At 32.6% G+C, this 23,815-nt stretch overlaps 2 protein-coding genes across 2 annotated transcripts; one reads left to right on the forward strand and one right to left on the reverse strand.

Annotated features, from left to right (window-relative positions):
- Nucleotides 1–615: 615 nt before the first annotated feature.
- On the forward strand, nt 616–8,478 carry LOC146925648 (beta-amyrin synthase). Its single transcript, XM_085706802.1, has 15 exons — nt 616–891; nt 2,944–3,129; nt 4,364–4,453; nt 4,535–4,732; nt 4,817–4,901; nt 5,024–5,190; nt 5,297–5,488; nt 5,607–5,720; nt 5,850–5,969; nt 6,295–6,417; nt 6,506–6,604; nt 6,800–6,856; nt 6,945–7,313; nt 7,405–7,569; nt 8,014–8,478. Exons 1-15 carry the CDS (start codon nt 691–693, stop codon nt 8,134–8,136), a joined length of 2,289 nt encoding a protein of 762 aa, XP_085562928.1. The 5' UTR covers nt 616–690; the 3' UTR covers nt 8,137–8,478.
- Nucleotides 8,479–16,441: 7,963 nt separating this feature from the next.
- On the reverse strand, nt 16,442–21,578 carry LOC146925649 (beta-amyrin 11-oxidase-like). The gene is made up of 8 exons (XM_085708039.1): nt 21,346–21,578; nt 20,535–21,006; nt 20,172–20,435; nt 18,359–18,448; nt 17,604–17,679; nt 17,402–17,508; nt 16,740–16,861; nt 16,442–16,603 (listed from the first exon to the last, which is right to left on the reverse strand). The coding sequence occupies exons 1-8, from the start codon at nt 21,576–21,578 to the stop codon at nt 16,504–16,506; spliced, it is 1,464 nt and encodes a 487-aa protein (XP_085564165.1). The 3' UTR covers nt 16,442–16,503.
- Nucleotides 21,579–23,815: the final 2,237 nt, after the last annotated feature.

Consider the following 23,815-nt stretch of genomic DNA (forward strand, 5'->3'; position numbering starts at 1 on the left):
TAAATGGAAGCTGCAAAAAATAAGATAAAATAAAATATATTCTAAAACTAAGTTTGGTCAAAAAATATATATTCTAAAATAAATGGAAGCTGCAAAAAATAAGATAAAATAAACGATGAATCATATGAGACTATAATGAAGAGATAACACTTGATACTGCTTATCATTGTAAAGATAAATTGAGAAGAATGCATGACGGCAACTGCAACTCAATGGAAAAGAAAATGACAAAATCGGGATGAGTGGTCTTTTTTTACAAAGTTATGATAGTCGTGTTAACAAATGCTTTAGTAAAAAATGATAAGAGTAGTAATACTGTCACTTTTTTTTATTGAAAATAATGATTTTTAAATTTAAAAAAAATTATGTACAGCACTTTCAAACACGATTTTGTTAACATAATCATGTAATAAATAATATAATGGCAAAAATGAATAGTTGTAATTAGGTGTCACACTATAAAATAATTTAAAATAAACAAAAGGGTGGGTTTGGTTCAAAAAGTAAGAAATAGTTTTAAATTAGATTGACAGAGTTGTTGTGGATACGTTAATAATACAAAAACAAATAATGCAGCTATCTATAAGTAGCGGCAATATGAATGACTCTTTCCTCATATCAAATTAAGGTCTTGCTAGCTACCATAACTCATCACTAAAACTTCAAAAAAAAAAAAAGTAAGTTATTAAGATGTGGAAGCTGAAGATAGGAGAGGGAAAGAATGACCCATACTTATTCAGCACAAATAATTTTGTGGGCAGACAAACATGGGAGTATGATCCAGAAGCAGGTAGTGAAGAAGAGAGAGCACAAGTTGAAGAAGCTCGTAAGAATTTCTATGACAACAGATTCAAGGTCAAGCCCTGCGGTGACCTCCTATGGCGTTTTCAGGTACCTATACCACCTACCTACCTACATCACTTTCTACTTAATTACTACTTATCATTATCATATTCAATATTCATTAATCATACCATTCTTATTTAAAAAAAATTACGCCAAGTGCTGTTGACGTTTTAATGTGCTAATTACACAATTTTTAATATAAAATTTTCACTTTAATCTTCTTAATAAGTACCGTAAAAATACATTATCAATTCATACATAATTTTAAGGACACTTGTTAGCCTTTCAAAAAAAATGCACACCATTCAACAACTCATTATTGTTCTTTCATTCAAAATATTTCGGAACAAATTCATATTCTATTTGTATGGTTACCCTCCACTATCTGTAATTCATTTGTTTACAATATTTTGCAACAAGAGATATATAGATTTACAACGTTTTTTTTTTGAGAGGATATAGATTTACAATGTTAATCAATAGTAATAATAATCACAGTATTAAAGGTGTTTAACTTTAATCAAATCAAATTCTAAAATCAAACAAATTACTAATTAATGAATTTTTATTTGTGGATAATAATTTTTTACCTAATGTATAAAATTTAAACTAATACATCATGTTCATGTCAAAAAAGAAAAAGTTAAACTATTTTTGAACAGGAAAGAAAAAGTTAAACTAATACAGCATGTAACAGTTATCTCTCACAATCTGATCAAAGAAATCTCTTTCACAACCGTCTTACTTAACCTATTACGTAACTTTAAAGGTAACATATTTTGTGGAAAACAATATATGCGTGAAGATCAATTCGAATACGTGTGCACACAAGCATCCCCGACAAATATTGATGTCACAACATCCTACTACTCACCTCTCAAAAAAGAAATCCTATAATTCACTCATCATTACTACAAATTGCAAATTTACCAAAAATAACAAGGGTTGGCCAAATTAATTGCTTTGTTTAGAAATGATAAATTTTAGCACTTGACTTTATTATGAGACATTAGAATTTATACTTCGATGAAAGGGATTTGGATACATTTGAGTTTCAGGGCTGCTATATATCGCGAAGGAATCCTTCACGAATATACCACGAAAGCCTATTTTGTTATATTTTTTATTTATAACATAATAATATATGATCACATACTTAACTTAGTAAACCAAAAAACACACGGTATTGTTGGGTAATGAGTAACCGCTTTACCACCGCCAATGAAATTGTCATCTTCTTTTGAAGAGGAATGCATTTGCATTTGTATAATCTTTCCTTCTCATCATATAGTATCTTCAGACTTTGTATGTGAATGTTTAGGAAGGAAGAAAAACACATGTCTAAACGAAAGCTCATTCACCTCACAAAATCAATCAAAGATATATATTATCATGAATTTACTTTACTTTAATTTTATCCTTCTCATTGTTTTATATGTTCATGTAATTTATGTGTTACTGCTACCACCATATGAAAGGTGAACGTCATTTTGGAGGAAGAAACAAGATAACTAAGAGTCTAAAACCAATCGAAAAGTGAAATGCAAGAGAGAGAAGCAAATAAATATGCAAGTTGCAGTGTGTCTATTAATTCGTGAGACTGTCGTGAAATAGTGTTTCGCGATAACTAGCATTTTTCTTTGAGTTTTCTAAATTTTTTTACTACATTTGAACAAACATCTGTTAAGTGAGAGAAAATGATTTTTGGCCTTTTTAGAGAAAATGTTGTGTAAGTGAATTTATGTCTCTATTTGAGCCTCAATAAAGTAAATGTATGAAATTTCTGACTTTATGGAAAGAAAAAGATTGATACACACCCAAAACTCATTTACATTTTGAAAGAAATAAAGATAGAGGGTGATGTGATATATTGATGATGATGTAATAAGAAGAGGGATAAAAAAAAAACTACCATGTTAAATGAGTATATGAAAGGTAAGAATATTTAAATATTAGAGCTGTTTACGAGATCCAAATGCTAAATGAAGTTATTATTTGAGAAGGAGAAAATTCCTCATTTCTCCAAACTTCCATTTGAAGGATCTATCATTATCCATGGTGCATTTTTTTAAATATTTTTGCTGGTTGGCATTGTAGGTTCTAAGAGAAAATAACTTTAAGCAAACAATAGATGGCGTGAAGATAGAAGATGGAGAAGAGATAACATATGAGAAAGCAACGACAACATTGAGAAGAGGCACACACCACCTAGCAGCATTGCAAACCAGTGATGGCCATTGGCCCGCTCAAATCGCAGGTCCTCTATTTTTCATGCCTCCCTTGGTGAGTACTTACTAATATTAATATTAATATAAAATGATTGATGTTTTTTTGTTCATAAAAAACTATTTATTAAATAAAATTAATATAATTTTAAATATTGAAATAAAATATATAATAAACCGAAACAACTCCATCTCTATTTCTACCGGCATAAAAAAAAAAAATAATTCTATTTTATATCATAGCCTTTCATAAGGGACAATGAGGTCTTACAGTAATTTGTTTTTTATGATCATATCCTTTCATAAGGGACAATGAGGTCTTACAATAATTGGAAAGGGACAATATGCTTCAAATTAATAACTAAAATAAGGACAAATTGATCTCAACAACAAAAAAAATTATTGCTCTTTGTCAAAAAAAAAAATACAAAAATATTATTGCTCATACAGAAAATATATTTTTTTTAATGCAAAAGGAAAGAAAAAGATCAAGAACAAAATAAACGATTGATTGAAGAATAAATTATTTATTTAAATTTTTTTAGAGATTAATTTTTTTTAATTATTGTCGGAACTTAATTGTCACTTTTTATATAATGGTTCAAATATGATCAAGTTATTCACTTTTTCCTGTTTATTTTTCTTATAAATTTAAAAAATATATAAAAATTCTCAGCAACAAGATTGATTTTCAAAGTTTTGCTAGAAAAAAGAGTTTTTACTCAATTTTATATTTATTTAGATATATTTGGCACATAAAGTAATTTTTTCCTGATAAAAATTTAAGGTGGGGGAGCTCGAATACCGGATCTCAGAGTCCATGCTTTTTACAACTAGACCAAACAAGTTTACACGATTTTTTTTGTGCGGAACTGCAGAAACTAATCTCTCAAATCGAATAAGATCACAATGGACAACAAAACCCTCCTCAAGAGAATTTAACATTGTTGTATTTTTGGGTGGATTCGAATCCATGATCTTTGATTGGAAAAGAAAATTTACCATCTCATTGAAATGCTATTCCTTATCCTATTAGGATACATATTCTAATGCTGTATTTTATTTGCTACTACACTCCACTTACATAAACCATTGTGTGAGATGGTGAATTATCTTTCTAAACAACCACAAGAGACTCAAGTCAACCACTTTACATATTCATTCTCCCCATTTTCTAAATTGCAGAGATGTGCTTGCTTTGCAATACATAAATTAACCTGCTTGTATTATTTCATCTTTATTTACTAACCTGCCTGCCTGGATTAAACTCTAATTAATTTTCTACATTGCAGGTTTTCTGTGTCTACATTACCGGACATCTTGATTCCGTATTCCCAAAAGAGCATCGCAAAGAGATTCTTCGTTACATTTACTATCACCAAGTATGTGTTATCTACCATTGCTTTTTTTGCTTAATTACCCGTGAAATTTGAGATTGAACGTGTTGTGATTTCATTTTGAAGAATGAAGATGGAGGATGGGGACTACACATTGAGGGTCATAGCACCATGTTTTGCACTGCACTTAACTATATATGTATGCGAATTCTCGGAGAAGGACCTGATGGCGGTCAAGACAATGCTTGTGCTAGAGCCAGAAACTGGATTCGAGCACATGGTGGTGTCACATATATACCTTCATGGGGAAAAACTTGGCTTTCGGTACCTACCATTCGTTTCTATGCAATATTAAAATTTAACCGAACATATTTATGTTACTAATTTGAATGTATGATTTGCCTATAGATACTTGGTGTATTTGATTGGTTGGGAAGCAACCCAATGCCCCCTGAGTTTTGGATCCTTCCTTCATTTCTTCCTATGCATCCAGGTTTAATTCTTTGAATTTCTATTATGCTAATCTTTTTGGAACAATATATATGCGAAAGAATTATGGAGTTGTGAGTTTATTTGATCTCATTTTCATCCTAATTTAATTTAATTTAATTGCAGCTAAAATGTGGTGTTATTGTCGATTGGTATACATGCCTATGTCTTACTTGTACGGGAAGAGATTTGTGGGTCCGATCACACCACTCATCTTACAGTTGAGAGAAGAACTCCATACTCAGCCTTATGAAAAAATTAACTGGACGAAATCACGTCACCTATGTGCAAAGGTGAGAGTCATTGTCTTTAATTGTCTACAATGTGTGGTGGATTTACACTTCCTCTTTAACATAATATAATAATAGGAGGGATAATGATCTATTTTATGTCTCACAGGAAGATATTTACTATCCCCATCCTTTGATACAAGATCTGATATGGGATAGCTTATACATATTCACCGAGCCACTTCTCACCCGCTGGCCTTTCAACAAGCTGGTCAGAAAAAGAGCCCTTGAAGTTACAATGAAGCATATCCACTACGAGGATGAGAATAGTCGATACTTAACCATTGGGTGTGTGGAAAAGGTAAGTAGCATAGCAATTAAGCATATTGATTTGATTATTTAGCAGTATGCATCCGCTGAAGTGGAATTAGCTTCTTAGTTTCATTCGAATATGTCATTTACATGTATATAATTTTCAGGTATTATGTATGCTTGCTTGTTGGGTGGAAGATCCAAATGGAGATGCTTACAAGAAGCATCTTGCAAGGGTCCCAGATTACTTGTGGATGTCAGAAGATGGAATGACCATGCAGGTATATATATATATAATTCATCTTATTTCAGTACAAATTATTTATTTGCATATTATTATTCTTATTACTATTGTTATTGTAACTGATGGGATACATTCATTAAATAATTTTCCTGTCAATACAATGCAGAGTTTTGGTAGCCAAGAATGGGATGCTGGTTTTGCCGTTCAAGCTTTGCTTGCCGCTAACCTAAATGATGAAATCGAACCTGCACTTGCCAAAGGACATGATTTCATCAAGAAATCTCAGGTATGCTTAATTTTGATGACAAACATATGACAGGATCGCAATGAACCAGTCTAGTTTATCCAAATTTAAAAAATTAGTTAATGAGATATTTAGGATCCCTCTCCTTCTTATTTACTAATTCACTTAATCAACTAAATGAAAACTAAGTAAATGATCATTTTTAGCTAATTATTGAGCCAAGTAATATTGATTAATAATTAGTATGTAAAATTATATTATTCTAATTAGGACACATTTATTATTGGCTACTTAGTGTTCATCAGGCCTTTGAACAATGTGTGTGTTATCTTTGTCTTGCAATGAAACTAATACTCTTATTTCACAGGTTACAGAGAACCCTTCTGGAGATTTTAAGAGTATGCATCGTCATATTTCTAAAGGCTCATGGACCTTCTCCGATCAAGACCATGGATGGCAAGTTTCCGATTGCACCGCTGAAGGTTTGAAGGTATAGGCAATGAACAACATAATTTGTTAATAAGCTTTCTCAATCACGATCATTGAATGTTAATAAAGGTTAAACTCTGGTGTTTCAGTGTTGTCTACTTTTATCAATGTTGCCTCCAGAGATTGTGGGGGAAAAGATGGAACCAGAAAGGTTATATGATTCGGTCAATGTCTTGTTGTCGCTTCAGGCAAGTGCTATTAAATTTATTGCCATAAACATTTAACTAATTGATTACTTAAATTAATTTCCGAGCTTTGAACTTCTACTTGATATCTGATCGATGGAAACTCGAGGATAGTGCAAATGACTTCGATCACTTATGTTTGATTTATTTATGCTACCTGATCTACTTTTAACACAACTTAATTTTTAATTATTGCAGAGTAAAAAGGGTGGTTTGGCAGCATGGGAGCCCGCAGGAGCTCAAGAGTGGTTAGAAGTAAGTATTGTATTAATATATACTCATTCATGGATGAAATCCATTCATTAGTTGATAAACTAATTTTACCTTTATTATTTATTTTCAGCTACTCAATCCCACTGAGTTTTTTGCGGACATTGTTGTTGAGCATGAATATGTTGAGTGCACTGGATCAGCAATTCAAGCTTTAGTTTTGTTCAAGAAGCTATATCCAGGGCATAGGAAGAAAGAGATAGAGAATTTCATCTCCGAGGCAGTTCGATTCATTGAAGATATACAAACAGCCGATGGTTCATGGTATGGAAACTGGGGAGTTTGTTTCACTTATGGTTCTTGGTTTGCTCTTGGTGGTTTAGCAGCTGCTGGCAAGACTTATACCAATTGCGCTGCTATTCGCAAAGCTGTTAAATTCCTTCTCACAACACAGAGAGAGGATGGTGGGTGGGGGGAGAGCTATCTTTCAAGCCCAAAGAAGGTTCGTATTTATTACTAATTAGTTACCAATCATTCGCCGACTTCAACATGAATTGACAATAATGATGTCTTACTAAATAATAATATTGCAGATATATGTACCTCTCGAAGGAAGCCGATCCAATGTTGTACATACTGCATGGGCTCTTATGGGTTTAATTCATGCCGGCCAGGCAGAGAGAGACCCTACTCCTCTCCATCGTGCTGCAAAATTGCTCATCAATTCCCAGTTGGAAGAAGGCGATTGGCCCCAACAGGTTCATCTCAATCCTTTGATATACTTATTTAGAAATGAATGTGGTCATAAAAAACTAGACAGGAGTCATTAGCATTATATAATCAAGTACAGGTGATCCTTATAGATACTTGCATAGTGATGAATAATTTAATTTGACATCTTAACTATGAGGACACTCTATGAAGAACCAAGAAAAAAAAAAAATCAAATTCAGAATTTTAATATCAAAGAAGTTTAATTGCATGCTAGCATTTTCTATCTCAAAAATCTTTTGAAGTTTCAGTTTGATGTTGAAATCGGAACCTCATTTCAAAACTCAAACATTTTATCACAGATCAAGACACCTCATTTCCATCAAAACCTTGAAACATTTTATTTGTTTCAAAACTCAAACTTTGCACTTACCATCTAAACAATTAATAAATACCTATTATTAATTTTTGTTTTGTCTTATTTATGGCAGGAAATCACAGGAGTATTCATGAAAAATTGTATGTTGCATTACCCAATGTATAGAGATATTTACCCCTTGTGGGCTCTAGCCGAGTATCGTAGACGGGTTCCATTGCCTTCCACTGTGATTTAACTGGAAAATAAGCTATAAGCTATGAGCACAAAGAGGACAAAGCCATATCAATAAAGAAAGAATCAGTCAAATAAAACCAAATAAGTTGGGCAGTCAAGCCTATTTTCTACATGTGTTGATTAATTTTTGTTTTATGTTAGCTTATGTATGTATAGTATAGATAGATGTGTTCTTCCACGTTTACATTTCTAAATTGGATGTCTAGCTCCAGAAAGAATGAGTTCAAACAACCAAAAGAAAAAAGTTGTCCATGTTTGCCGTAGGGACATATAGCAACATTCAAGTATAGGTAGAATATTTACGTATTCATTTTAATAATATATTCTTATTTCCTCCTATAAATTCCTGTTTTCATATTTTTAATGACATTTTAGGATCGACTGAATGGATGTTCTCAATAATTTAACACAAAAGATACTTAAAAAAAAAAACATGTTTAGTTATTATCCTAAACGGATTCCCGCTGAAAACTCATTTTTTTTTAAGTAAAAAGCCATTTTAAAATAAAAAAAGAATGTAAAAAGTCATTTGGTTTTTTTTTAATAAAAAAAAGATTATTTGATTCTTATACAAGGACGGAGTAAAATGAAGGTTGACTTAGCTGATAAGGAATTGACTCATCAATAAATTGGATTCAACTTCTCTATGTAAGTACCATTAATCAGTGCTCGCTAAACACATGCTCTAACCTTGATGATTAGCAGGAGCCCAATTCCTAAACTTTCTTGAATAAAAAAACGTACGTATAGTCCCATAAGTCCTAACTCAACTGGTAAAAATGCCAAAATTATTAGGCCGGATGTCATGATCGGGGTTCGAACCCCGGTACCTCCACTTTATGTGTGTTAGTTTATGATAGCTTTGTTATCTCGTCTATCTAAAAAAAACTCTTACGAAGAAAAAAGCCAATATCATTTCATTAAGAATAATAGCTGAAATACGAGGTAGAAAGAGAAAATTTTAGTGACTAGTCTACAATACAGCTTTTGTCAATGAATGAGTAATTGTATATTTTTTTTTCCCTCATAGTAAATTAATCAAAAAGTTTGGAAAAAAAACGAAGATTGATTTTTTTAAGGAATAAGAAAGATTGATATTGAGCAATTATATAATCAAATTGAGAATTTGATTATATACGAACTACTAGTTTTTTTTATTTTTTATTTAGAGAATACGAACTACTAGTTGTGAGTCAAGTATACAAAATTCTGAGTTCCCCAAATTCTGAATCCACCAAACGCATGAAGAAAATCCAAAGTCTCTCCTTTGCTAACCAGAAGAATCAGAGTGGATCGGTAAGTGAAACCAAGTAATGATATCGATACAATCATTTGATGATAATTTTTCTGACAACTTGACAGAGTTAGAATATAACGTGAGTATGCGAGAGAGTTGTCTAAAAGTTGTCACAAAGTGGTTGTACTAATATCGTTTTTGTGAAACATGCATTGAAGAAAATCCAAAGTCTATACTAGTTGTGCACGAGTGAATACGCTTTTGCTGGGCTCCATTCTGATCATTACACACACCTTTCTCCTGCATAAATATGTATGAAGTATATTTCGTTGGGGAATGAATACATAAAAACGACATTGTAATGTGCGGCGGAATCAAAATTCCCCTAACTTGGAAGAACATGCGAGGAGCAACAACACACGCACACAAACACAAACACACAAGGGACACCCAAATTTTAACATGGAAAATCTCTCAAAGTAAGGGTGAAAAATCATAGGTAGTTCAAACCAAAAAAATGGCTTGGTTGTAATCAAATAAAGATTCTAATATAGTGCATAAATTGTGCCAACAATCAGCCTAAACAACAAAGCACAAAAGCTAATACTCCCTCCGTCTCACAATATTAGTCGTTTAAGGTTTGTGCACGATTATTAAGGAAATGATTAATTGTGTTGATTTCAATGGTAAAATTAGAAGCATTTACTAAAATGTTCTCATTAATTGTAGTTAGTGGAGTAGTTAAGTTAGATGAAATTCAATAAATAAGGGTATAATAGTGGAAAAAAATAATAAATGTTGCATTGGTATTATAAAGTGACAATTATTTTGAGAAAAAGAAAAAATGCTAAAGAGACAATAATTGTGAGACGGAGGGAGTAAATGAGAACAAGGAGATGTGTGGAGTGATATCTCTCGTTTGATCCATACTTGTTTTTGACGATCCATCTAATGAAAGTGAAGAATTACATGCCCCGAGTCTTCTGGCAAAATTTGAGTCTAATCCAACGGTGGACGAATTCCAATCTGAGTTTTATGGCTATGAGTTATGACAAAAAAGATAATTGCTTTTACCTTTTTTTTGTCTCCTTGGTGACTGTTCTCCTCACCAAAATACTCTCTTCTTACAGGTCTAATATGATCTTTCTCCAGTTATATAAGTGAGACGTATAAAGAACTAAAATATTAGGGTCTTCTATGATATGGACCTGAGAGGTTTTTCATCTTGATATAGACTTCTACACTTCTATGATATTGACCTGAGAGGTTTTTTCTATACTTGCTAATCCGCGTTTCAAGATGCATGGTTGATAGGATCGCTCCCAGAGCATTAAGTACCAGGCTTCCTATGATAAGGTTATAGGGTGACTTACCCTCTACCACCATCACCCTTGTTTGAGTGGACTTAGAATCAATGTTGGTGGTGAAAGGTGTTGGAACAAACTATTATTTGGAAAAAGAAGGATTAAGGAGAAGAGAAAATTGCACTCAATTGTAAGAATCATAAAACTTTATTAGTCAATCAATCTCACTTACAATGAATTACAACCATTTAACTTGCTTATATATCAAGTACATCAACTAATATCTAAGGGGGTGTATTGGATTAGGATTTTAAAGTAACAGTTATAAACTAACTCAACTAACTAGTTAACTAACTCTCTATATTAGTTAACTAACAAACTTTAACCAACATTGAATTATAACATAAAAAAGTCATTAATGTCTTAAGGTAACCATGTGAAAATTGTGTTTCCTTCTTCATGAGTTTTCTTCTTCCGGAAGAGGGGCGGATCTAGGATTAAATTATTAGTGGAGCTATTTTTTTTTTGAAGGAAGTAAGACTAAAAAGTTTAGAGAAATAAAAACATATGTATTAATCGTAACAAGTCGTCAATCACTTTTTTCCTTGTGTAGTTATGTTGTTCATATTTTTGTGAAATTGAACTTTTTAATTACAATTTAAATAACATCATAAAAATGATAAAATAGTTTAAATCAATGTTAAATTCAGAGTAAAAAATCTCAATCCAAAAATAGGTCTCCTCTATATATATATATTTGCGTTTAAATTACAAACAATATTTTATATAATTTTTTTTATATAGCTTAAAATTTTAAGTTTGGATATTTGTGACTTTCAAATTTAACAAACTCAGCAAACCATATTTATCTTTTCATATTGACAACAATAATATAACAAATATAATAAAAATCCTTATCTTTTTTAATAACACCAACAATATAACATTATTATAAGAAAATATGTTCAAGGGTATAATTGAAATAACAAAAAAGTCAACCTAAAAAGCCGAAACATGCTAATTCTTTATATGTAGTATAGTTGTACGACATAAGTTGCAAAATCTTAATATATGTTTATATATCTTAGCATATTAAGATATATAATATATATCAATGTTGCAACACAGATAACATAGCAAACATTGTAGCTTAGTGGGAGATATTCAATTTAATGGGTTTCACCTCACAAGTTTGATTCCCACTTTGTTTGTTTATACAATTTATGTTGTTTATATTATTCTTTTAAAAAATTATGAAGAAAAAAAACGTAAAAGTTGAGAGTTGAACTGGGGACAACCAAGTATCAACATAGACACAACACCACAAGACAAAAGCATTATGATTGACAAGGTTATCTAAACCGGACCGGTTCAACCGGTTCAGCTGTGCACCGGACCTTTGTCCGGTCCGAAACTCCCTTAAAACCGCTTGGCAAAAAAACCGGAATAAAGACCGGAAAACCGGGAAACCCGCTGAAAACCGGCGGTTGAGCCGGTTTGAGTGGTTGGACCGGATTTTGTCGTTTAATCTTGAAACCAACAAATAAACCAACATCAACTGAAATTATGTATTTCTTCATCCAAAAATGAAACAAGTATGTATGGAATGATGGACTTGCATTTATAATGAAGGAAAGAACAAAGAAAAGATATAGAGAGGCAAAGAGCTAAGAAAATTATACAAAAGAAGAAAGAGAAGAGAGAATAAATGTGAAGTGAAAGTATCAGCTCGCTCTAGTCTCTACCCTATAGAGAGTTCTGTTGGAAAATTCAAAATTGTGTTGGAACCTTTTTTTTTTAATCAGCAAATATTATTAAACGCCATCCTTGCAAGACGCAAGGTATGGACGAAACAAGATACAAATGGTGTCGCATATAAACGGTACACCATAACCCCTAAACAAAGCTCATGAAGATAAACCCACCAAAACACATCACCACCTAAGATGGACACCTTAACAGAAACAAACACTGTAAACACAATATCCACAACCACCCATCGTCACTACTCACCCCAAAGAACACCCCTCAAAAAACTCTCAGACTTCAACACCCAAACTGATCCACATTCGAAAAGCTCCTAACTGAATGAACATGCAGCTTCCACAATCTCTCGACCTCCGATCCACCGAAAGAGCACAAAACAAAAGCCCAAAAACCAACTTGAGCCAAAGAGCTGACTCCCGATCTCGAATCAAAAGTGATTGGCCCACCAGACTCTAGAACCAAATCGGCAGGGCACCCCTCGCCCCCGGTACACCAGAGAACACCATATCAAGTCAAACAGTATTGCAGCTAGACGTCGACTCCCAATCTCGAATCAAAATTAACTGGCCCGTCGAAAACCAGCACACAAAATGAAGGACAAAAGACATGGTATGCAAATGTGCAAAACCAAACAAATCAAAAGGAAAAGGCTCATCACAACGGGACACCCACCCTCTAAACACCCCAAACACCTAAACAACCCAAAAAGCATAAAACAAGAGACAGTGACGACGAGCATGGACCCGAGTAACAGAGGTTGTCTCCAAAGGAAATCACCCCAACAAACACCCTCCTTCTCACCTAAACAACACCTGCCACCCCCTTAGGTAGCTCACGTCCGCAATCCTTTTCGACACCAAATCCGAGTCCAAAGCAACCCTGACCACTTATCCAAACCTCTCCAAGACAGCCTCACGATCTCCCACACAAAACCACCACCACCACACAAACAGAAAACAACCCCAGTGACCTCGGGGGTCTGCCACCAAACAAGCAAAATCTGAATCACCATGGCCAACGACGCGAACAACCACAACCACCATGATCCTTACGACGACAAACGATCCAGAAGTTTGTTGAAGGAGGATTAATCGTGAATGAAAGGGATGCCACCACACATGCAGCCGCCGGAAACAGTTCTCACATATCGGCACCACACAACGCCCCTTCCACACCACACATCTGTCTCCACCGCCGATCATCCCGTCTCCACCTACACTCCACCCAAAAACCACCACTAGTCGAGCCGCCGGAAAAATAGACCACCCACGGCACCACTCAACACCACCACCATGTCGCTACCCATCCATAGCACCATCACACATCACCACCGCCACATTACCACCACCACCGCTGCAGTCCCACTGCCGCCTCAGCCTAAGTCCCACCTCCGCCTCAGCCTCAGTCTCCTTTAGACGGATTGGTGACAGATCCACCACCACACAACCTAGAACCACCCAAGCTCACACCACAGGAACACCCTCCCATCACCACAAACATGGATCGGTAGAGGTGGAGTGACGCAACCGAAGTCACCGAAGCAACAGGAGCAGCAACACAGAATCTTCAAAGTAGAGAGAAGAAGACATGCTACAAGATGGTATATTGACTCTAGATCTGGAACAGATCTAGGCAGGAAACGACAGACACGAAAACAAAACGGACAGAAACAAAGCACCCCCAGGGGAGGAGGACGGTGGTGCGGAGATGAGGTCTCATAGCACCACCACCGCCATAGAGCTACATGGGGTCGGCCGGAATTTGGATTAAAGGGTGGAACAAGGTTTGAGAAACTAGAGAGAGGTCAGAGAGAAAGTTTTTAGAGAGAGAAAAAGAAGTTGTTTTTATTCACTTTTTGAGGTGTTTTGTGTTGGAACTTGAAAGTTGAAAGTTGGAACAAAACCCCATTAAATGAAAGGAACCAATAAATGGGTGCCATGCTAGCGGCTAGGCTGCTATTTGCTTTGTTTAGTGTGTTTTATATCTGACAACAAAATAGCTTTTATTTTATAAATTCTTGTACCTTTTTTTAACCTTTTAATCACAACTTCTATATAGTTAATTATATTAGTCAAAAAATAAAATATCGTTACTTATATGTTATATTTACGTTGATTTGTGATTTATCAAGTGAAATTAATTTCTATCAATGAACTTATTTCTCTATTTTTAATTAATTTTTGTTATATATACTATAATTTATAATTAAAAATTATATTTAATTAATACCGGTTGAACCCGGTTCGACCTCCGGTGGAACCTTTAAACCTTGAACCCATGCCTACATTGGTTTTATGTCCGGTCCGATTTTAATTACCTTGATTTTTGGTTATATTTCGAAATAGAACACATACATTATATAATTAGGCTTTGTATAAAAACAAAGGTATGGGCTGGGCTGGTGTGGCAATAGCCACACCCCGCCTCACACACATCCGCCCCTGTTCTGAAAGTATAAATTTTCACATGAGACATATAGTAGTGTGAAAATTGTGTCTTGGTTAGATCAAGTGGTTCATAAAGCACTACTATTTCACATGACACTACTATTTCATATGAAATTTGAGTTTTCTTCTAGATCAATTTTCACATGGTTAAATCAAGTGAAATTTGTGTTTCCCTCTACCACTAATTTTCACATGAGAAGGAGACACAATTTTCACACTCATTTTTCATTTGTTTTAACCATGTGAAAATTTTGTTTCCTTCTTCATGAGTTTTACCTATTCAATATCTGACGCTACCTTTTAAATCATACTAAGATGATGTACAATTTTAAGAGGATTCATTACAATGTGAATAATCATTAGGGCATGTCATAATTGGTAGATAAGTTGGTCTTTTAAACATGTGATCATGAGTTTGATTTTTGATGCATAAAAAGGAATATATGTTAAGAGAGAGGTCAAATCCTTAAAAGATATAAAGAAATTGATGTTGAATTAAAAATTTAATTAATCAATTACAGATTGATAATAATTAATTATTATAAATTATGGTCTATTGTATTAAACACTAATTAGTAGATGAATATGTGTGATTGTGCTATTGTTTTTAAATGAACCGTGATGGGTTGACCATTTGGTTAAGCACGATGAGAGGTCTCTTCCATCAACCGTTTAACTATTTAAGCGTCATTCTGTCAGACGGTTAAACATATTGATCAAACACTAAAACATAATAATAATTAATTATTATGGATTGATAATAATTAATTATTATAAATTATGGTCTATTGTATTAAGCACTAATTCGTAGATGAATTGTGCTATTGTTTTTAAATGAACCGTGATGGGTTAACCTTTTGGTTAAGCACGATGAGAGGTCTCTCCCCTCAACCGTTTAACTATTTAAGTGTCATTCTGTCAGACGGTTAAACATATTGATCAAACACTAAAACTTAAATGGTGATGAGGGTAGTTACTCTTCTCATGATTTCCTCTTCATTCTGCCACGACGACTAACTGTTCAAAATTTCATCAATTGAGACTACACATGCAATGTTTTCCCTTTATTGTTATTTTTATTCATGCATTGTCGTTGCTGCCAACTTATTGTGAGTGCATTGCACACAACATAAACTTCATAAATTTGACTTGTAGATTACATGTGTTTAGCATTGGTTGAGACTTGATACCATGATTCATTGAATACAGTGCAATTGGTAAATTTATCGCGAGGAGAACTACTACATTTTGATTTTCACATAACATACTTTTGGGATGGGATGAAAGCTTTGAGATAGCAATCAACTATAAATTAGTCATATAGCTGGTTTTAAGGACCAAATCTTGAAAATATATTTTGTAGTACACTTGAAATGTCAAAGACCTTAATTTACCGTTGTTGTATTTTTAAAAAATAAATATGAGGGAAATAGTACTATTATTATTGTCTAAGTTATTAAAAATCTTAAAGAATAATGCTAGCAACACTCATTACATTAGAAAACCAAAAAACATCAAACTAGGAAATTATAGGTATCTTAGAAGGCCATGCATGGAAAGTTGATTTATGAGCAAATATATTACTCAAAATGTGGCCATTGCATAGTAACTCATTAAGAATTAGAGAGCTTTATGACCTTAGCAAGACAATTGTCTATTGGCTTAGAATATGGGAAACTAGTAAGTGGACATTCAGGATTTATTCGCTCCAACCTACAAAATTTAAGATAAAAATTAATATTTTGATTACTATATATAACACCGTCTAAGACCGGTACAATATGAGTATCATAAGTGATCAATGTAACATGTTGATTTAAAAAGAAAGTTACAAAGAAACAATACTAACTTGTAATTAAGGACAAAATAGTGTAGAAATATAGATATTTCATATTTGGCCAGGTCTCTTCCAGGACAAAGCCTCCGACCTACTCCGAAAGGAATAAAGGTTCCCGATCCTGGGTTATAATCCTACGCATATAATCAACTCATAAGAAATAATTTTTTTATAGATATTAAATCTAATTCTTTCATTAACACTATAACTCAATTAACGCATATAAGATGAATAAGTGGTGTATCTTTGATTTAAACCCTAACCCCTACATATTATTTGTGTTCTCCATTTATTATTATTAAAAATATATTTTATTGAAAACCGTTAAGGTCCGCATTTGGACCAATTGGAAATGTCCTTCTTTAGTGTGTGAACTATGTATCCTCTGTGCCCATAAAAATAATTCATAAAAAAGTATAATATTAGAAATTGTTGATTGAATCATTTTATTATTATTATTATTATTATTATTATTATTATTATTATTATTATTATTATTATTATTATTATTATTATTATTATTAGTATTACTACTACTACTACTACTACTACTACTACTACTACTACTACTACTACTACTACTACTACTACTACTACTACTATTGTTATTGTTATTGTTATTGTTATTATGTCAAACTTTGAATTGAAGTCTTTTTTGAGTTGCCTATGCTTACATTCCATCTCGTTGGATTAAATTCTTTTGGATTTGAGTAATGCTCGGGATCCATATGAAGAGCGCTTAGCCAAACTAGTACTTTCCATCCCTTTGGTATTAAATAACCTAAAATTATTGAGCAAAAGACATATTAAATTCATTATTCCCTTTCAATAACTAGAAAAAGTAGCTTCTAGAAAGGTGTAAGGAATATATCAAACCATTGATGTTTACATCAGTTGTTGCCTCTCGAAATGCTGAAAAGATAGTGATATGGCGTATTGTTTCATCAACAATCTACAAGATAAAATGAAAACAACATTTTCTCACTTTGATGATGTTGTATTATCTCGAATTAAATAATTTTATTTGCAATGTATAAGATAAGAGAAACGATTAATTGAGTACTCGTGATCCAATCTAATACATATAGAACTAAAAAGTAAAAGGGAATTAATATGAAAATGGCACCTGAGTCTCTCAACATGAATAACACCCTAAAACTCTATGAAAACAAATATGACAGTATACTACTCATAGTATAGATAATAACCTCATTTTCCCATGTTAAAAATCATTTCCAAGACATAATTTTAATATGTTCAACCAAAACTCCTACCTTTGAGATATTCTTTCAAAAATACAATCATTCTTCTCCCTCTATATTTCCTAACAAAGCACATGTCAGATACCCACAACCCCACTTCCATCTTAGTACACTAAATGAACCAAACAAGATAAATTTCATCGATGCATCACTCGACATAACAATGACAGACCTAAGTATATTGAAGACCTCATACCAGATAAATGTAGATAACTTTCTAAAAAAACACAATGATTAGTTATCTAATGATACCACACCTCTCGTCAAGAGGCTCACCCTAGTTGGAAGCCTATTATTTCTTATAGTACACTATAGGGTAATGTAATGATACATGAATTATATATATGATATGTTGTATCCTAATATTACCTGAGAAAGATAAACCATTTTCTTAATTTCCTCAATGCTTAATTGTTTTTGGGAAGGTGGTCTTGCTTTCAAGATTTCTTCTTGCTCTTCCTACAAAATAAAGATAAAGAATGATTGATTACCAGTTTATTGTCCTGTACTAAATTAGATTTTGCTAAAATTTGCAATACTTTATTTACAATATTAAATCATCAAGAAAAACTTTTGACAATCTAAAAAACAAGTACATTATCTTCTATATGTAGGTAAATTGAGTTTTATTACTATTTTCTAATAAACAGAATACATAATATTATTTTAAAGTTCATTTCTTGAGTGGGATATGTCCAGTCAAATTTTCGACTTCAAGTTTTCAAAAATGTTCCGAAGACTCAAGCATTGTTAGAGTTATTTGATGAAATTCAAAATAATACAACTACTGAAAAGTGTCATATCAAGTGTGTTGAAGAAGCTTTTCAGGAAAACTGTTACTTGTTTCTCAGCGCCAAAATTTAAATTCAAAGAACAAACTTGCAGAAGAAGTTCCTTAAAATACACATGATGTTCATGCAAACATATGAGTTTGTTTGTTTCTTGCCTTTAAATTGTAAGATTGAATTTCATGCAAAGGAGTTCATTTTCGTTCAACAAAACTACACCTACTTGATCCATATCCACCCTCGTAAGCTGACATTCTTACTAAAATCCATACATTTTATCGACTCATAACTGTGTGTTTGTAACTCTAAACTTGTCTAAATAAAAAAAAAAACTTTAAACCTATCAACTAAGAGCCCTATTAAGAATCAAACTCAAATTCTAAACTGATCTACTAATTTAGCAGCCCCGGTATATATATATATATATATATATATATATATATATATATATATATATTTTAACACAAATAACAAATATCATATATGGAGTAACAAGTAACAAACAATCAATAGAACTTAAGCAATACCTTAAAAGAAAACATATTTGTAACATCAAATTGATTAAAAAACTACTATAAAAAGGTTATGTTCGTATTACTACTATTAGCTCTCTTAACTAATTAGAGAAGTTTTCCATTTCTTTTGCATTTATCTTTTCTCTTGTTCTCTGTTAGATAATTTCCTTGAATCAATTAAACCCTTAGAGTATGTTTAGATAATTTTCTCTGTTAGTAAATCATTGCATCATATGTAATTTTCTTGCCAAACAGATAATTTTGGGTAAGTATATGTAATACCCTAAAATTAAATTTATGATAATATATGATGCTATATTAAAACAAACAACAATAATGGCAGTATATCCTTATGTACTTGCCAAAACATTATGGTTTTCACCCTTGTGTACGGTGGATATGGGTGAGCTGCTGGAGCTCTATCGTGCTATTATGTGGATCAATGATTTACAGTCAGCGAATATTGATTTTGAGGTAGACTAGTAGAAAATTGTCGACTATTTAAGAGAGATAACATATTACGAGGTTCGGGGGCAATTATAGTGGCTTGCAAGCAATATCTTAATTTATTTTTTTACTCAGAGACAAACGAATGAGGTCGCTCATGCTACGGATACTAACATCTCGAACTAATCCACATATCATTACTGATGTACCCTCATGTAATTTTTTTGGGTCAAATAGTCCAATGACTAGAAATTCACCATTTTTTTCAAGGTGAATAAGTGGGGGTGTTCAGAGTTCCAACCCGACCCCTACATATATTATGTTTCTACCAACTGAGCTAAACTCACGGGGACAATGTAAACTTGTATATTACTAAATTGATATCTAATTAAATGCAAAATATTTAAAAGTAACAAATTCTAGGTGATTTACCTTGGCTTTCTTCAAACAAAGTGGATTTTGTGTAAGATATATAATTGACCACATAGTAGCAGTTGCGATCGAATCATGAGCACCAAATAGAAACGCTATCAGTAAGTCAATAATGTCCTTATCCTCCAACTTTTCACCCCTTTCGTCATTGGTTTCCAAAATAATGTCTAACAAATTATTATTTTCTCCAATTTGTCCTTTTTTTATCGTCATTCTTCTTTCATAAATAATATTTTGAATTATTTTGACAAACTTCATACGCGCCTAAAGTAGCCATGAAAAGTTAGAATAAAAAATTCAGACATATTCATAAATAGAAAGAGTGGTGGGGGGAAAATGGAATAGGAAATAGAAGTAACGAACCTTTAATGCTTTGTTGTATGCAAAACCAGGTACATTTATGGGCATGAAGGATAACAAAGCAATACTCATAACGTTAAATAAATCTCCAATATTGTTTACGGTATCTTGATCGCAAGAGTCAAAGAAAATGTGAATGACGAATTCAAAAGAAGCTTTCTTCATCTCCGTAAGGAACTCAACAGGGTGTTTCATGCTGGATAATTCTTCTAGTTTGTTGATCACAATATCTTCAATACGCTTTAAGTACATTACTAATACATTGTGACCATTGATAGGAGATGATACTAGTTGTTTAAAACGTCCGCGTTCTTTATGTAGAATCTTACTATCGCCTAATTCAAGGGCGGATTTTGGGTAACCAATCTTAAAAGTCACTTCATCAATTAAGACTTTCTTGCATATAGCAGGTGCAATGACAATGATACTTGGACTTCCATACAAGTGAGTCTTGTAAATACCAGTTCGTCCAAATCTGAAACATCACAAACATGTTAAGGATTCGTTTGTTTTCTAAAATTATTTTCATTCTTCCTATTATCATATTGCATGAATGGAAAGACTAATGATTTAACAATCATGATAAAGAAGATGAAAGACCAATAAAGGACAGTTCATTTTTTAAAATAGTGAAAATAGTGTTGGAATTTTCCAAATTTATAAAAATATTATAAATGTCTCCGAAATGCATCTTAAAAAATGTTGTAAAATTCATTTTTCAATACTTGTTATTTTGAATGAAATGTAAACCAAGTGGGCGTGTTATAGAAAAAGAAAATTGATGACAAACAAAATGAGAGAAAATGAAAGAGACTTGAAAATAATGTTGTTGATGAACATTTCACCGCGACCAGATGAGAAATATTTGAAGAAGGTCCAAAGATTTCCAATTAAAGGCCATCCCATGTCACCAGGGGGTAGTGGATATTGTTTGTTTTTAAATTTAAGATCATAATACCACCCATTCAAATTCTTCATAACTTTGCTAACAAAAATGTAACATGCCAACAAAGTGGCAGCAAACATCCAAAACCATTGAAGTTCCATTATATTCTTGGAATCTCTTTCGTCTTTGTGTTGTCTTAGTGATGTGATTATTGATTTTTCAAGTATTTATGTCAGTGGCAATGAGATGGATTTATATTTGTTTATTATTGGGTACTACTAAGTTAGGAAAAACGTTAAAAATTTACTCCCTCCGGTCACTATTATAAGCAAATTTTAACTTTTTAGGTTCATTCAATAAATAATGTATGTGGTCTATATTGTAGACCACATACATCATTTATTGAATGAATCTAAAAAGTAGAAATTTGCTTATAATAGTGACCGGAGGGAGTATGTATTTAGATGGAGATTATAAGTTAAACTTCGTTGTATCTAAAGAACCGAACACCCGAAAACCACAACAAACACAAAGAGCCAAAATCATAGGAAAACAAAAACCACACTAGCGATACAAACAATTAGACACCCACTCCCAATTATTGGCCATGTATGCTTTTGATTTATGTGTGATATATAGATCCACTTCATCATGAATTAAAAGTCAATATATTTATTTATTACACTAACTGCCAATGAATCTTATGGACACTATTACAAAATTGCTCATCAATTCCCAGTTGGAAGAAGGCGATTGGTCTCAAAAGGTTCAACTCAATCCTTTGATATTAAACAATATGGCTCTTTTTATCCGTAGTTCGCAATAGCAAAGTTGATTATAGTAGTTATTTAGCCATGAATGAGGTCTTGAAAAACAAGACACCAATTATTAGCATTAGAATTCTGCTCTTCTCCCTGCACTTTTTTCCTGCGTCCAGCATGATTTCCTGTTATACCCTTGCGTGAGTTCAGTCACGCTGCTTGACTTAACTCACGCATCTTATAAGCTCTGCGTGACTTAAGTCACGCACCACTGGTCTGGGCGCGAGTTAACTCACGCACGTTGGTCGGTGGTCTGAGCTCATGAACAAACGTTTTTTGGACGGTGGTCAGTTTTTCAACATTCAATCTACACGTTTTTTTATACCAAATTTACACTTTTTTTGACCCAATTTATGATTGTTATAACTTATACTACCATTCCCACCTATAAATACCCCTCCATACTTCCCTATTTCCTCACACCATATCACTTTCTCTCACTCTATTTCTCTTTTTTTTTTTTCTTTTTCAATAGTCTCTTTGGGGGGCAAAAGTGATCAGACTTCTTTGGGGCAAAATAGTGGGTAGCCGACTTGGGGAAGTGATCAACCCTTGGGATAAGATTAAATTTGCTTCTTTTTACCCCAAAAACTTTTTACCGTGGGTAAAAATAATCTTCTTGGGGTATAAAAAGAACCAGATTTAAATTTAGCCCAAAGGTTGATGATGTATTTTCCCCAAGAAGGTTGCTCACTATTTTACCCCAAGAAGGTTGGTCACTTTTACCCCAAGAGGGTAAAAAGAAAATAAGTAGATTTAGTGAATTCGAATAAATTATTGTATCAATTATTGTATGAATTCTATTAATAAAATGAGATGTTGTTATATATATTAATTTTGTTCATTTCTTTTTATTTCTATTTGCTATTATGTTCTGATTTTATATTTAATGAATAAATCCGAATAAATATTAATTTAATTCATTTCTTTTTATTTATATTTGCTTTTATTTTCTGATTTTGTATTTAATGAATAAATCTGAATAAATATTTATTTAGTTCATTTCTTTTTATTTATATCTGTATTTATTTAATGAATAAATTCGAATAAATATTTATCTTAAGTGCATAAATAAATTAGAATAAAGTGAACAAATAATTTAGAAAATAAATAATTTAGAATAAAGTGAACAAATAATTTAGAAAATAAATAAATTAGAATAAAGTGAACATATAAATTAGAATAAAGTAAATAAAATAGTTTGAATATAGTAAATAAATTAAAAAAAAGTATTCACCATGCGTGACTTAACTCACGCCACGTAACTTGCGCACATTTTTACACTTGCGTTAGTTAACTAACGCAGGGGTAGTTTAGGTATTTCAGCTGGGCGCGAGCGAAACTTGCTGGGAGAAGAGCATAATTCTTAGCATTATATAATCAGACGTCATCTTAATTTTTTTTGAAGGAATATTACTTTAGATATTAAAATACTTCTAAATGACTTTTTTGGGTTATTGAAATCGCGGCTCAGGGTCGGCCCATGGATCAAGCCACCCAAACAAGGGCTTTAAGCCTTAAGATTTTGGGTTAAAATATCAAAATAAGTTTAGTTTAGTTGGTCAATTTTAAGCCTC

This window comes from Medicago sativa, chromosome 4, assembly GCF_051527215.1.
Source record: "Medicago sativa cultivar Bolivia chromosome 4, Bolivia_mono, whole genome shotgun sequence".
Taxonomy (NCBI): Eukaryota; Viridiplantae; Streptophyta; class Magnoliopsida; order Fabales; family Fabaceae; genus Medicago; species Medicago sativa.